The sequence below is a fragment of the Grus americana genome, chromosome 28 (assembly GCF_028858705.1).
Source record: "Grus americana isolate bGruAme1 chromosome 28, bGruAme1.mat, whole genome shotgun sequence".
NCBI lineage: Eukaryota > Metazoa > Chordata > Aves > Gruiformes > Gruidae > Grus > Grus americana.
This window is the reverse complement of record NC_072879.1, coordinates 5,881,860-5,896,249: the sequence shown is the minus strand read 5'-3', so window position 1 is coordinate 5,896,249 and position 14,390 is coordinate 5,881,860. Positions and strand designations below refer to the sequence as shown.

Below are 14,390 nucleotides of genomic sequence, written 5' to 3'. Positions count from 1 at the left end.
GGACCGCTGCCCGGGACGGGGCTGGCCGAGGGCAGGCAAACACCCTGCGGGCACAGGGAGGGTGCGAGCAGAGAGATGAAGATTCAGCCGTAGCACAGTCTTGGGGAGGGTGGGGGTGTTCGGTTCCTGAGCCCCGTTCCTTGGAAGCCAAATGATCTCAGGCTCCATCAGCCAGCCCGCAATGCGTGTGTGTGTGGGGAGATCCCTGAGGAGGTGATGGGGGCACATGGGGGGATGTGGTGATGCGGTCTGGGTGGTGAGGGGGGATGCAGAGGTGCCCGAAGGTGATGCTGCCAGGGCAGGTGGGTGGTGGGGAAGGATGGCTCTGGGGGAAGATGGCCGGAGGAGGCTGCGCCGTGCCAAGAGGGAAGGTTCCTTGTGAAAGAGAAATGGGGTGGCAAACAGACCCGACCCAGGTTGTGGGGTCGGTGCTGGGGAGGTGCACAGAGGGCAGGCGTCGGTGTGGGTACCAGGGAGCAGGGGTAAGTGCTGGGGGTGAGGGCAGGGGTCCCCTTCTTGCACCTGCTGCCACAGACCCCTGTCCCCTGCCGTCCAGGACTCAGCAGGAGCGTGGCCGTCCCTGCCAGAGGGCTCAGCCCCTCCAAGCCTCTTTCCAACAGCAGCGGCTTAACCATGGTCCCAGGCTGAACCCAGGACCTCCCCAGGAGGGTGCATCCCCCCCAGGAGCCCATCGGCTGGGTACGGTCCCACGCTGGAGGGCAAATCCTTCCCCTGTGCCCCGCAGACATGCTCCTCACTGTCTCCCACCCCCACCGGGATGCGAACACGGGGCAGAGCCAACCAGTGCGTCCTGAGCACGTGCAGCGGTCCTGGCTCCTCTTCCAACGTGCTCAGGGCCAGGCACCTCATCCCAAATCCAACATGCAGCCAGGCTCACCCACATCTCGCGAGAGCCCTGTCCTCCGCTGACGGGCAGGAGAGGTGGCTGTGAGCCCTGGGGAGATGCCCTCTGCTCACCTCGGGATGACGAGCAGTTTACTGAATTACACAAAGTGGCTGGCAAATAATCCAAGACAATGAATGGTTTTGGTCTGGTTTATTAAAAGCCTGTTCCTGGCTGCCTGCTCTGCACCCCCAGGGTGCCCACGGTTCCCATCGCAGCAGCATCCCGAGCCAGGACCGTGCCCCCAGGCTCCCAGGGAAGCGGGCTTGGCTGGAAGGACTCACGGCTGTAGTCTTTTCTGCAGCTTTCACCCAAATCCCCGCAATGGCCTCAGCCTGGGCTGAATGTCTGCTCAGCTGGGAAGGAGGCACAGGGTCCTGGGCCACTGCCTGGCGGGGGGACCCCGTGTGTCCCACTCAACCTGGGAGCAGAGCTTCATCTCATCACAGGTGTCCACTTCTCCCAGCCTCAGAAAGGTGACAGAGCTCAGGCCCATGCACCCCGTGCCCTCGGGGTGCCCCAGGCCACGACAGACAGTTATCCTGCCTTGCCGTACAGCGTGCTCTTTAGCTGACGGCTCTGCGGGACAGCAGGTTACAGCACACGATATCGAGGAAGGTCACAACATGGTCACGTTTCATCCCTCCAAACAGCCCGAGCTGGCAGTGGCCCCTGCACAACAGCAGCCCCCCCCCTGCCCCAGACGCTGCTGTGACTTGCTGCTCGCTGCCCAAGTCGTGGAGCCTCCCCCGGGGACGGGACCTACTGGAGGGACGGCCAGGCTGGAGGGCAGGATGCGCGTCCAGGGGTGAAGGGCCGCTGGTCAGTGGTGACAGCGGGGGTCGGCTCTGCAGCACTCCGACAGCTTCCGCAGGACTCGCTCCTTCAAGCGGATCCTCCTGGAGAGCTTGAGCGAGTGGCTGGTCTCGTTCTCATGGGCCTTCAGCTTGGCGTAGTAGTCAGAAAACTTGTTGTAGAGGATGGAGATGGGCATGCCGTTGAGGATGATGCCAAAGGAGATGCAAGCAAACGCCACCATCCTGCCGAGCACTGTGTCGGGCACAGTGTCTCCGTAGCCCACAGTGGAGAGGCTGACCTGGGTGAGGAAGGGAAAGGATAAAATCCTACGTGAACAGCAGACCCCGCCTGCGGGTGCTGGGACTCACGTCCCTCTGCCCCTGCGTGGGAGCTGGGTATCAGAACGGCACTGCGCTGTGGCTGCGGCCGGCTCGGCTGTCCCTGCTCCAGCAGCCTGCACAGCCGGGGCTCAGCTCCCCGGGGCTGCACCCAGGAGGCTTGGAGAGCCCGAGGAAAGGGCTGGATGAGGCCCCAACAGCAAAGACCAGACGTGAGCCTCCCAGTTCCCTCCTCCCCTTCACGCACCTCTTCAAAAGCAGCCGGACATCACTGAGCTGAACTTTCCCCAGCAGCCAGACTGTCTGCTGCAGCTTCCTGCCCCCACCGAGCAGCGGCTCCGGTGCTTCCTGGCTGTCAGCGGCCGGTCCCACAGGAACGAAGCTTCCCAGACCCTCCAGCCAAGGGAAACAGAGGCACTGCCCAGGAATGCACCCGGAGGAACCACGTTTGGATGACAGGGGAGCAGGACTGCGGGGACAGGGTGAGAGCTGAGGCAGAGAGGTTTGGGCTTTGCAGGGAGCCATGCTAAGAACAGGATCAGCCTCTGACATTTAAATAATCAAATCTGGTGATTTTTGCACTTCCTCCAGGAGGGGTGAATTTGAAGCAGGCAGCCTGTGGTGGCCAAGGGGGATTATAAGAGCAGAAGTGATCTGTGGGATCATTTCAGCCATAAAGCAAAATGCCCTCGTAACCCCTGGCTCTCGAGTGCTTTAGCTGCTACTCATCTCAGAGTTAATCCCAGGTTTATTATAGCGCTCGGCTCAGCAAAGCTGCCAGCTCCTGGCACGAGAAGGGCAACAAACAAGGGCTCCTGTCCCCAGCCGCAGTGCATCTCACTCCATGTCTTCTCTTGGCGCAGGGGCTGAGGCCCGGTGTGACCACGGTTCCTCGGTTCCCACGTGCAGCCCTGGGTCCCCCGGCTCAGCCCCACAAGCTCTGCCTCCCTCATGCTTCCCAAGCCCAGCCGGGCTGCGGTGCCGCACAAACCCCAGGCTGTTCCCACACCCACGGGGTCTGAACGACATCCACCCAGCACTCGGGTCCCATGGCAGATAAAGCCCAGGCTGAGTCACGGCCCCCTTGTCACTAATCCAGGCCTGGAGGTTCCCAGGCGGCCACTGCTGTCCCACCATCCCACCCCAGCACCAGCTTTTGAGCCTCTGAGCTTAGTGCAAATCTCTGATTTCTTTTCCAGGCTCTCGGTTTCCCACCATTACTGAGCTGGAGGGAAGACTGGGCCCTTTTCTGCCTCCTGGCCAGCAGCAGCGGTGAATCCCTCGAGCACCGAGGCAGCCCCTACCCACAGAGACCCACTGCACCCCTCTCTGGAAGAAGGCATTCACACCTTACCGCTGCCCACCACCATGCATAGGGGATACTGGTGAAGTTGGTGCCTGGGACATCATGTTCCACCGAGTGCATGAGAGCAGAGAAGGTGAAGACCCCCATGGCGATGAAGAGGAAGAGGCAGCAAACCTGCTGGTAGCACTGGCGCATGGTGAAGCCAAAGGCCCGGAGGCCGGTGGAGTGGCGCGCCAGCTTGAGGATGCGGAAGATCCTCATGAGCTTGATGAGCTTGAGGACTTTGCCCAGCTTGCTCACATTCTCCACCTTGTGCAGTTCCTCATGGTAAAGTGCGTCCCCTTCGTCTAGATTTTCAAAGAGGATCTGGACGTAGAAGGGCAGGATGGCCACGAGGTCGACAGCATTAAATGCTGCCCGCAGAAAGTTCTTGAAGCTGGAGGAGGAGATGAGCCGCATGAGGTATTCAGAGGTGAAGAAGATGGCACAGATCACCTCCAGCTGCTCCATCCACATCTTCCATGTCTTGTGCTTCATCTCCTCCACTGTGCTCAATGTCATGCCCACAATGGAGATAAGCACAAAGAAGCTCGACATGACGGCAATGATCTTGGCTGGGACAGAAGAGTATGGGTTCTCAATGAGGTTCCAGATCATCTTCCGAAACCGTCCCAGAAATTTGCCCTCAAACTGCTCTGCTGAGTCCAAGGGCTCCAGTTCTGCCTCCAGCTCCTTCTGTATTTTCAGATACTCACTGAGTTCATCTTGCTTTTCCCCAAACAGGATCCGGCAACAGCGTTGGGAATATTTCAGATGAATTCCCCAGTACTCTATTTCCTCCACAAAGTTACTGGGGCACATCTCATCCATTATCCACAGGACCCCACTGCGGTAGAAGTGGAAGATGTAGTGGAAAATTGAAGGATCTCTGTCAAAGAAGTACTCATTCTTCTGCACTGAGTAATCATCGCAGAGCTGCAGCCTCTTCATAGGGTCTGTGTAAAGGGCCAGCTTCCCGAGCCTGGTGATGGGATACCGGGCCACTACCTTGTAAGCTATCTGGAACAATTTGCCACCCACATTAATGTTGAGCAAGTACTTGTTCCTTTGGATGGGAGCCTTGCTTTTCTCCTGGTTTCTGTCTGTCACGTTGTGCATGGAGCTCCATTGCTTTACCAGGCTGTCCTGTGCAAACGGGATGTAGAGTTCCTCTTCCTCCGGTGTCCGGCAGCGGCCCCGGCGATCCCCTATCTTCAGGCTGGCAGAGAGACTCGCGCGCCTCATCCCCAGCTGCCTCATTGTGCCTGACTCTCCGGAGCAGCGATTCCCGTTACGGGCCGTGGGACAGCAGCTCTGGCTCCATGGGAACGCTCCCACCAGGCGTACGCTGGCTGGGACAAGTGCTGCGAGCTCAGAGGAGCAGCGGGGAGCTGCTGCCCGGGGGGCACTGGCCGTGCCATGGAGCCACGTGGCACCTGCCAGGTTCCCAAAGCCGATTGCTTATCAGATTGCCGTTTGCATCGTAAGAGTTGGAGGCAGCTAAGTGTCCGCTCCTTAAGACAATAATGAGATTGAAGCACTAGCCCTTTACGTAAGGAACTATTTCCAGCTCTGCACTTATCTTTTTCCTTATTCTGTTCTTATTAGCTGTTTGCGTTTGCCACACGCTACCCTGTTTCCGAGGAGAGCAGCCACCATAGCAAGTTGAAAAGAGGGTGTGAACTTGCCTTGATTTAACCCTGAAAGACCTCCCTTGCCAGGCACAGCAAGGTGCAGACACGCGGGATTTGTATCAGCTTTGTACCCCCACAACAGATGCTGCTTTTGGCACGAGTCCTTCGTTAAGCACACAAGCGCTAATGCAGCTGCCCCTGCACCATCAGCTGTCACAGCCCAGAGCAGGGAAATGGTTGCTACCTCCCAGCTCATCCCTCAAAGCCCTGTGGCGCAGATTTACAGGGGACGAAGTGAAGGAACCATCTCGCCCTCCACACAGTGCCCGAGCGGATCCCCAACATGAGAGGTGGCTCCTGCACCACTGCCCCGTGCCACCTGCGCATCACATCGGCCTTTGGCCCCTCCACTCCCACAGAACACAGAACGGGACACTGGAGGTGCAAGCACGCAGTAAAAGTTCCTCTGAACTGCAGGAGAGTAAATAATCCTTTGGATTTGCAAGTAAAAAGGGATCTTTGATGCCTTACCCTGGAACACAACCCTACCTCAGCACGTAAAACATCACACTGATTTCCATGAACTGATCTAACTAACTACAGAGCCCTGGGGCACAAAGCCACTCCTAGGCTGAAAAGCAGCTCAGGCTCCACTACAATTGAAATCTCTGAGCCTCAGGATTAGGACAACAAAAATGCTCCTGGCACCAGACAGAGGAAGGGAAATTGCTGTCACAAACACGGCCCCAAGTTTTGGCACAAGACCCATAAAAATGTGTTTCTTTCAACCCTGAAACACTCAGTTGAGGGATCAGTAAGCAAAACCTGCATGATCTTGCAGTGGAAAGAGGCTGCGACTGCTGCACTTACCCACCAGCCTTGCTCCCCATTGCACAACAGACCAGCACGTCCCAGCTCAGCAGCTTGGGCTGAGAGGATGATCTGGGACAGGCTGGTGACAGCTGACCTCTGCCACACAGCCCCCACAGCATGAGCACTTCTGTCAGCCCTGGCTCAGCCCTGTCCTGCTGGGATTTCTAAAGCACCTTCCCGCTCTGCTGGGCACCCCGCTCCTTTCACTTGCTCTGACGAAGAAGGAACAAGCTCACACAGTCTTAAGTTTTTCACCTGATTCTTGGCTAAGCTTTCCACTTGTCATCTATCCTGCAGTAGCACCCCTGGTGCCAGCGGTTTCTCTGGTCTCCACCCACTCTGCTCCCTGTGTTTCATTTTTTCTATTACAGCTGATGCGTGCTGGAGTCACTTTAGCCCCAGACAGGCACGGCAGCACTTGCTTTCTCTGTCTGCCCATGCCAGCCCACCCACCACGAGTCCTTTCCCAGGACATGACAATCCAAAGGTGACACGGCCCCCCAGTTACAGAATTCAAGCAAATGCACAAATCCAGGAAAAAACCAAAAATCCAGAACTCATTAGTTTCAAGTTCTTTATTCTCCTGTGTCATTCACCAACAACTATCTCCACTTGTCCCCTTGGAAACAGAAGCAAGGTTGTGTGCACCCTTGCAAATGACCTCTTAGTACTAAAAATAGTGGCACTGGAATGACCCAGTACTCCGTACCACATATAGAAATTTCTCCGGTGGGGTACGGCAGCACACACACACTATCCAGGAGTAGAAGAGTCCTACTCTCAGGCTGCCCGCTTGGCAAGCCAAGTGCTCACCTTTAAGGCACAGAGACCAGCAGCCAAGGCAGCAGCTTTCTATCATTTGTGCACCCAGTGAGCACTTGTGCAAGGAGTATGTGCTCTACACTGAGCTAGAGGCACTGGTCAGTAATCTCCTCCTCCCACTGCCAGTTCTGAAAGCGCGCAGCACTGAGTTGTTTGGAAAGAGCTACACATGCCACAACAGACAGATGGCAAAAGAAAACAAAACAAAAAAACCCAAACACAAAACCAAAACAAACCCAACAACAAAATAGCACCAAACACTCAAGACCTCACGGAATCCCAGACTGGTTTGGGTTGGAAGGGACCTCACAGCCCACCCAGTGCCACCCCTGCCATGGGCAGGGACACCCTCCAGTAGCCCAGGTTGCCCAAAGCCCCATCCAACCTGGCCTTGAACCCTGCCAGGGAGCCAGGGGCAGCCACAGCTTCTCTGGGCAACCTGTGCCAGGGCCTCACCGCCCTCACAAGGAAGAATTTCTCCCTAATATCTCATCTAAATCTCCCATCCTTCAGTTTATAACCGTTGCCCCTTGTCCTGTCACTACAGGCCTTGGTAAAAAGCTTCTCCCCATCTGTCTTACAAGCCCCCTTTACATATTGAAAAGGCACAATAAGGTCTCCCCAGAGCCTTCTCTTCTCCAGGGATTGCCTCAGCCCAGGTGCACTTGACCTTATTGAACTTCATGAGGTTCACATGGGCCCCCTCCTCCCTCTGGATGGCATCCCCTTCCTCAAGGGAATTGACTGCACCACTCAACTTGGTGCCATCCACAAACTCGCTGAGGGTGCACTCGATCCCACTACACACACCACTGATGAAGATATTAAATAGCATTGGTCCCAGTATGGACCCGTGAGGGACACCACTCGTGTCACAACAGTTTTAAGGAAAACACTTTTAACAGTGTTAGAGAAGCAACACCCAGAGTTCAGCACTGGGGTGGAAAGTACAGAGATCCTTGCGGGAAGGGAGTGTGTGAGAGGCTGACTTAGGGTGGCAGCTCAAAGCCAGAGCACGCAGGAAGCTTTTCAACTGCGGTTGCCCTGTCCGTAAAAGCTTGCTGTACATCAGATTGAGCAGCACCAAAACACTAGTGCAAACATGGAGTCTGATACGTCTGGTCTGTGTGGAGTCAGTGAGCTCCTACTGAAATGGATGAGAAAGCCCCTATTCCCTGACAAAATCCAGGGGGAAGAATGGGGCAGGTGAAAAAACGTCTCTTGGCTAGAAGTGGAAGAAAACAGTTGAACAGCACCTAGTCCACCCTGGAGGTGAGAACAATGATGAAATTTCTACCACCTTTGTGAGGGGCAACTTCACAACACCAGGGAAGGTCCTGTGCTATTTCCAGTGCCAACGTAGTCCCACAATCTAAGACCCGTTTCCAAGGGGAGCGTCCTCTTGTTATTCCAGTGTAACAACGCAGATCTGAGAGCTTATGTCCAATTCAGCATCTGTGGTGAGCAGGAGGGAGACCAGCCTAGTCCCATCTTATCACCTTATGGTAAAGATCCCTGTTACAAGAACAGAAAAAGACCTGGGTTTTGGCAGTCCTTTGGGCAAACTCCTGGTGCGACTTCAGTTTGTGCAAAGGGGAGGAAAACAACCGACACCAGCAGTTTAGTATCTTAGCATGAGCACTCAGTGTCCTTGGTAGCAGAAGAGGGACAGAGATTGGCACATCGTTATCAACATAAGTCAGCACCTTCTCCGATTAGGCTGTGCAACTATCCCTGCAGTCAAGCAAGAGCCTTCATGCCTGATTGCGAGGAAGGAAGGTAAGGGAAGAGTTCTGCTGCTTCAGGGCAGACAAACCCCAAGCATGTGGCTGACCAGCAGCAGAACAGCTGGGAAAAGCTACTCCCCGAGGGGAAAGACCCAGAGGCTAGAAAAACAGGGCAAGAGGGCATTTCTCCCTCATCCATACAGTGCACATGGGGTGCAAGAAACTTACCCTTCAGGGAAATGAGCCTGTTTGGCTCTTGTCAGGCATCAGTTGTTCCCTGGACGCTTTTTCAAAACTGAAGATGTCAGATCTGCTTTTTGCCTCAGACAGGCCCCACACAGCAACAGAACCCACAGCTACCAGGATGCTCAGGAGCACTAGAGAGGAGAGTGCACAAGCAGAGAACCACTCACTGCACCAGGTCTGGACATCAGCACTGGGCTCTGCTGCTCAACAGCGTTAGGCAACGGCTAGAGATCAGCAGCTTCCCTCAAGGATAAGGGACAGAGAGGAAGCGAGTTAGTGCCAGATCGCATGGAATGGCCTTTCCAAGGATGTAGCGCATCCAAGTCAGAGGAATGATTAAGCCGTGGTGTAAGGCTTCCCCTAGCCCGCCCAGCCCAGCAAAAGTGGGTACTGACACAGGTCTGGAATTAACTCCATCAGGATACTCAATTTACAGTCCAAGCCAGGACCAAGGCCATGTGCAGCACTCCAAGTCTCACATACCTGCAATAATCAGGATCGACATGCGGCCTTGACTCCTCGATGGCACAGAGTCCCCAGGCACAGGCGTAGCTGAAGCCTCTGCAATGCAAGAGCAAGAAGCCCATCAGGCTTCCAACACACCTTATGGCTAGCATTCAAAGCAGTCTCCAATCCAAACTTGGCTGAGTTCCTCGTTCACCTCAAGAGTGCCAACGGGCCATTTTCAGTTTAAGGAAAATCTTATCTGTTGTTACTGTGATTAGCCTACATCGGAGGGGGAAAAAAAAAAGGTCTTAATGGAAATGCCTAATAGGGAAAGCTGGGAAGTTTCCCAGCTGCAGCACCCTAACCTCTCCTCATGGCACCAGGAAGGCCCAGATACAACCAAAATGCAGCTCACCTCCCCACCCACCAACTGAACTGGTGCAGGCATCAAATCCAAATGCAGAATCTCTCACGCCTGGAGTAACCCCCCCTCCCCTCCACATCCACAGCACTTCAGCTCCCAGGTGCCACGGAAACCCCTAGGGCGAGGGCAGCTGGAACAGCGCTTTCAAGCACCTCAGCCAGCCAACAGGTCTGTGACAAAGGAAGCTCCAGAGCATCTCAGAGCAGAGCAGCAGACACAAGCAGTCCTGGGGATGAACACACACCCTTTGGCTTGACAGATACCAGTGTCTGCTGCTCTGACCCTGCCTGCACAGCTCAGAAGTGCTTCCCCCATCCTTTTCCCTCCAGCTTGCCCATTCCCCAGAGATCAGAGGGGCTCAGAAGGGTGGAGAGAGACTCCAACGTCACCGGCTTGTTGGAAGGAAGCAGCCAGAATTGCACGTTCTGGAAGAAGGTACTTCAAAGGCACTTCCCGAGGGAGCCCTGGGGGGTTTAAATGCCGTCTCCACAGGAGGAAGCTTAAGGTGGGGCTGACCGTACCGCGCTTCCTCTGCCCAAAGCAAGCTGTGATGAACGGAACTACCTCAGAGCGGCTAGATACGACAGAGATTAAAGGCTTTAGCCGGGTTTGTCGCTCCCTGAGCACGGTGGCCGCCAGCCGGGGCTTCGGCGCCGCCTCCCGCAGGCTCAGCCCGCCGCTCCCCACCCCTCCCGGCCGATCGACGGGACCGTGCCGCCGGCCGCACCCCCCCCCCCCCCCGTACCTGCGCTGCCGGTGGGCGGCATCGCCGAGATCCGCGGCCAAGCGCCGTCAGGACTCGGCTCCGCCGGGGTCGCCGTCCCGCAGCCCCGCTCGTCCTCTTCGTCCTCGCAGTCAGGGTGCCCATCGCAGCGCCACTCCCAGGGGAAGCAGGCGGCGCCGGACTCGCACCGGAACCGGCCCGGGGGGCAGGCGGGCACGGACGCTGCGGGGAGACGGGGAGGGGATGAGGGGGGTGAGGGGGGTGAGGGGCCGCCGGCGCCTCACTGAGCCCGCGCGCAGGGCGTACGATAGCACCAGCCAATGACAGCGAAGGGCGTGCGCCCAGAGCCAATAGGCACAACCGAGACGCCGCGCGCGCCCCCGCCCCGCCCCCCAGCTCACCGTTCCCTGGCAGAGGCGGCGAGAGCAGCGGCGGCGGGAGCAGGAACACCGGGAGAGGGAGCAGCCCCAGCAGCAGCGGCAGCAGCCGTGCCATGCTGCAGCCTCTATCCCTAGGACCTGCCGCCGCCGTCGCGCCCCTATAAAGCAGGCCGCGCGCTTGGTAGGGCGCATGCGCACGGGTATGACCTCCACCAATGGGGTGCCCGGGCAGGCGGGGCGCAGGCGCGTGCCCTTGAGGAAGCCCCGCCCCCTCGGGCTGCGGGACCCGCGCGGGGGCCGGGCGATCGCTCCTCCCCTCAGCCGCCTCACAGCCCCCCCACCGCCTCCTCAGAGCCCCCACAGCCACCTCACAGCCCCCCCACCGCCTCCTCAGAGCCCCCAGAGCCACCTTACAGCCCCCAGAGCCACCCTCACAGCCCCCTCAACCCCGCCTCGCAGCCACCCCACCGCCTCCTTACAGCCCCCTCAGCCACTTCACAGCCTCAACCCCGCCTCGCAGCCACCCCACCGCCTCCTCACAGCCCCCTCAACCCCGTCTCACAGCCCCCTCACCGCCCTCCCCCCCCCCCCCCCCCCCTCCGGGCTTCGCGGGCGGGCAGACCCGGCCCTGCTCGGGTAGACTGGTTTGCTCAGGGCGGGTCAGCCTTCCCGGTTCACCTCCCAGAGGCCTGCGGTCGCCTCTGCTTCTCCCCGTGACTTTTTAAGCTTTCCCCTCACGGCAGAGGGACAAAAACCGGTGCTGGCCGGCGGCTGACTGCGCGAGGGCTCAGCACAGCTACGTCCGCGCTCCTCCAGCATCCTCCGGCAGCGCAGGGGAACGGCCGCCCTCTCCAGCGGTGCACTGAGAAATCATCAGCACCACTCGCTGCGCAGCCTGGGCCCTGTTGTCATCCAGGAGGGACTGGGCCGCAGCGCTCAGCAGCCGAAAAGCGCATAGCTGCAACAGGGCAGGCCGACGGGCTGCTCCTGTCTCTTACTGCAAAACCAGAGCATCGCGTCCCTCTTGGCTACGGTGCGTTTTATTCAGCTCTGTCCTTAAGCGGTATCTCAGGTGTGTCTTTGTGTCTCGCCTTGAAGTAGGATCGCAGACAGTTAGCTTACAAATCCACTGAGCTCAAATGCCCATGTTGCGTTGCTATTCCCTCAAGAAAACTTTACACCCAAAACAATATTAAAGAGTAGTAATGTGGATAATTCCAATAGAACAGGCCAAATAGGCGGGGGGAATAATCACAGCTTTAAATATATTTATTAGTCATGCATCAGCAGCACTAGGACAAGTTCCACACAGCCTCGCTGTAACAAAATCCACCACAGGCCTCTCCGTGAGAGTGCTGCTTTGTAATGAACTGTGACCTGCACATCCAGCCTTTATTTCACATTTGTTTCTCACAAATAGGGCTGGTCTTTTGAAATTTCCCACTTCTTAAGTGCTGGTCCTGGTGTCACCGGTTTTTTCTCAGCTGTTGTCACTGCAGAGCTTGAACTGGGGTAGAGAGAGAAGAGGCAGTAGTAACACCATGAAAACCAGACTGATTTAATCAGGACTACGAGCTTTATTACAGAATCACAGAATCATTTAGAAAAGACCTTTAAGATCATCAAGTCCAACAGTTAACCTCACACTGCCAAGCCCACCACTAACCCATGTCCCCAAGCACCACATGGACACATCTGTTAAATCCCCCCAGGGCTGGGGACTCCACCACTTCCCCGGGCAGCCTGTTCCAGGGACTGACAACCCTTTGGGTGAAGACATTTTTCCTTATCTCCAATCTAAACCTCCCCTGGTGCAACTTGAGGCCGTTTCTTCTTGTCCTATCGCTTGTTACTTGGGAGAAGAGACCGACCCCCACCTGGCTACACCCTCCTTTCAGGGAGTTGTAGAGAGCCATCGGGTCTGTCCTCAGCCTCTTTCTCCAGACTAAACAACCCCAGTTCCCTCAGCCGCTCCTCACAGGACTTGTGCTCCAGACCCTTCACCACTTCGTTGTCCTTCTCTGGACACGCTCCAGCTAGAGGAGTTCCTTAAGCCAACTCCCAGCCATCCCACTTACTCAAAAGGAGATACAAACAATTAATTCAGCATTCTTCTACCGACCTGGGAAATTCAATTCTGCTTATTGCAAGACTTCTGCGTTTCTAGCGTGAATCAAACAAGGTTTAAACCCGCTCAGCTCGAATATCGGCAGCGCTGCGGGACACACCGGCTCAGACCTACCCGCCAGCTTGAGCCCCCGCTGCCAGGGTCTTCTGTGTCGCCGCGACCACGATGGGCGGGAAAGACTCTCGGCGTCCGTCCCGGTTGCAGTAATAATTACCGGCGAACTTGTGACTGGGACCCACCGGGAGCCGAGGCGGCGGCTGCGTTCTAGGCAGAGAACGGTTCCAGAACGTCACTTGCGGCCTCACACCGAAACCCCGCAGCCCTACGCGCCCCGCCGGTACCTCTTGGAGATCTCCGTGTAGCGCAGCGGCAGCTTGGCCTGGAGGTCCCGCTGCAAGGCAAGGCGAGAGCGTCTCATGCGATGCCGGGCGCTGCGCACCCCCGCGGGCCGCTCCCCTGCGCCATCGGCGCAGGGAAGCGGCCCGCGGGGGTGCGCAGGTCCCGATCCCCCCGGCTGCGCTGGGTGCTGAGTCCGCCCTTACCCCCGCCAAGAAGTTGCGGAAGCGCTGGATGAGGCGAGTGGCCGTCGCCATCTTGGCTGCTGTGAAGGGCAGGGAGACGCAAGGGGTAGGGGTGCTGGGAGTGGGCGGGGCAAAGTTAGATCTCGCGAGATTTGGCGCTATATAAAGCGCCGCGGAGAAGACACGCCCCTTTCCTGCACCGCGGAGCCGCCATGGACACGAGTCGTGTGCAGCCCATCAAGCTGGCCAGGGTGGGGGCACCGGGCTGGGGGCTGGGGACCGGGCTGGGGACTGGGACCGTGCGCTGACCCTTGCTTTGTCCCCGTAGGTGACCAAGGTGCTGGGCCGGACCGGTTCCCAGGGACAGTGCACGCAGGTGAGTAGGCCTAGGCCTGGGCCTGGGCTGGGAGCGGTGCCCGCCTGGGCCTCGCTGACGCCGTCTCGCCCCGTAGGTGCGTGTGGAGTTCATGGATGACACGAGCCGCTCCATCATCCGTAACGTGAAGGGGCCGGTACGCGAGGGTGACGTCCTCACCCTGCTGGAGTCGGAGCGTGAAGCCCGGAGGCTGCGCTGAACCGGTGAGCTCGGGGCCGCCCGCGGTGCGGAGTGTTTGGCCGTGGCGACCTCCCCGCGCTTGTGGAGCTCGCTGCCCGTCTGAACCAGCGTGCTCTCCGGTGTTCTGTTTCAGGTGATGAAGCCTTACGGCGCTTACTTGCAGCGGCTGGTTGGCACCTGCTCGGCCAGATGTGGGTCACGGAGAGGAGTGTGGCCAGTGCGTCACTGTAATAAAGGGTTTTTCCAGTAGTCCCTTGCCTGGGTCTTGCTTATTGAGTGCTCCGGTTTGTCTCAGTGCTGTGCACCTGCCTCTTGTTGGGTTCAGTTGAGGGACAAAAGCACACCCTGCTTTTTACTGGGCTTACGCATAATGCCTTTGTTGTAATATTACTGTGTTCTTGTGTTTTTATTATCTGTCACAACAAAAATAACTCTTTGTTTTGGTTACAGCAGCCTTAATCCCAGCCTTTCTGGTAAGCATTTTTTCTGTATGCAACCGGTAAAGTGGCACTGCTAAACACAC

General features: G+C 57.4%; 4 protein-coding genes across 6 annotated transcripts; 1 reads left to right on the top strand and 3 right to left on the bottom strand.

Annotated features, from left to right (window-relative positions):
* Positions 1-1,058: 1,058 nt before the first annotated feature.
* LOC129197243 (potassium voltage-gated channel subfamily V member 2-like) lies at positions 1,059-6,326 on the bottom strand. Its single transcript, XM_054805489.1, has 2 exons — positions 3,395-6,326; positions 1,059-2,000 (listed from the first exon to the last, which is right to left on the bottom strand). Exons 1-2 carry the CDS (start codon positions 4,643-4,645, stop codon positions 1,728-1,730), a joined length of 1,524 nt encoding a protein of 507 aa, XP_054661464.1. The 5' UTR covers positions 4,646-6,326; the 3' UTR covers positions 1,059-1,727.
* Positions 6,327-6,452: 126 nt separating this feature from the next.
* On the bottom strand, positions 6,453-10,844 carry CD320 (CD320 molecule). Of its 3 annotated transcripts, none has more exons than XM_054805481.1 (5): positions 10,684-10,844; positions 10,304-10,504; positions 9,171-9,248; positions 8,855-8,930; positions 6,453-8,229 (listed from the first exon to the last, which is right to left on the bottom strand). In XM_054805481.1, exons 1-4 carry the CDS (start codon positions 10,775-10,777, stop codon positions 8,872-8,874), a joined length of 432 nt encoding a protein of 143 aa, XP_054661456.1. In that variant the 5' UTR covers positions 10,778-10,844; the 3' UTR covers positions 6,453-8,229; positions 8,855-8,871. The 3 variants fall into 3 exon arrangements, with proteins under 3 accessions (XP_054661456.1, XP_054661455.1, XP_054661458.1); XM_054805480.1 differs by lacking the exon at positions 8,855-8,930 and adding an exon at positions 8,670-8,818; XM_054805483.1 differs by lacking the exon at positions 8,855-8,930.
* Positions 10,845-11,908: 1,064 nt separating this feature from the next.
* On the bottom strand, positions 11,909-13,438 carry NDUFA7 (NADH:ubiquinone oxidoreductase subunit A7). The gene is made up of 4 exons (XM_054805486.1): positions 13,333-13,438; positions 13,132-13,181; positions 12,905-13,054; positions 11,909-12,169 (listed from the first exon to the last, which is right to left on the bottom strand). Exons 1-4 carry the CDS (start codon positions 13,381-13,383, stop codon positions 12,073-12,075), a joined length of 348 nt encoding a protein of 115 aa, XP_054661461.1. The 5' UTR covers positions 13,384-13,438; the 3' UTR covers positions 11,909-12,072.
* A 21-nt stretch (positions 13,439-13,459) lies between these two features.
* On the top strand, positions 13,460-14,116 carry RPS28 (ribosomal protein S28). Its single transcript, XM_054805488.1, has 4 exons — positions 13,460-13,562; positions 13,640-13,687; positions 13,764-13,890; positions 14,001-14,116. The coding sequence occupies exons 1-3, from the start codon at positions 13,524-13,526 to the stop codon at positions 13,884-13,886; spliced, it is 210 nt and encodes a 69-aa protein (XP_054661463.1). The 5' UTR covers positions 13,460-13,523; the 3' UTR covers positions 13,887-13,890; positions 14,001-14,116.
* The last annotated feature ends 274 nt before the right edge of the window (positions 14,117-14,390 follow it).

Coding starts and splice junctions, on each gene's coding strand:
- LOC129197243 (XM_054805489.1), bottom strand. CDS start 4,645: ATGAGGCAGCTGGGGATGAGGCGCGCGAGTCTCTCTGCCAGCCTGAAG. Junction 2,001..3,394: donor ATGCATGGTGGTGGGCAGCG/GTAAGGTGTGAA, acceptor TTCCTCACCCAG/GTCAGCCTCTCCACTGTGGG.
- CD320 (XM_054805480.1), bottom strand. CDS start 10,777: ATGGCACGGCTGCTGCCGCTGCTGCTGGGGCTGCTCCCTCTCCCGGTG. Junction 10,505..10,683: donor GCCGCCTCTGCCAGGGAACG/GTGAGCTGGGGG, acceptor GTCTCCCCGCAG/CGTCCGTGCCCGCCTGCCCC. Junction 9,249..10,303: donor GCCGCCCACCGGCAGCGCAG/GTACGGGGGGGG, acceptor CTTGCATTGCAG/AGGCTTCAGCTACGCCTGTG.
- NDUFA7 (XM_054805486.1), bottom strand. CDS start 13,383: ATGGCGACGGCCACTCGCCTCATCCAGCGCTTCCGCAACTTCTTGGCG. Junction 13,182..13,332: donor TCCGCAACTTCTTGGCGGGG/GTAAGGGCGGAC, acceptor CTTGCCTTGCAG/CGGGACCTCCAGGCCAAGCT. Junction 12,170..12,904: donor GCGGGGGCTCAAGCTGGCGG/GTAGGTCTGAGC, acceptor TCTCTACCCCAG/TTCAAGCTCTGCAGTGACAA.
- RPS28 (XM_054805488.1), top strand. CDS start 13,524: ATGGACACGAGTCGTGTGCAGCCCATCAAGCTGGCCAGG. Junction 13,563..13,639: donor AGCCCATCAAGCTGGCCAGG/GTGGGGGCACCG, acceptor TTGTCCCCGTAG/GTGACCAAGGTGCTGGGCCG. Junction 13,688..13,763: donor CCCAGGGACAGTGCACGCAG/GTGAGTAGGCCT, acceptor CTCGCCCCGTAG/GTGCGTGTGGAGTTCATGGA.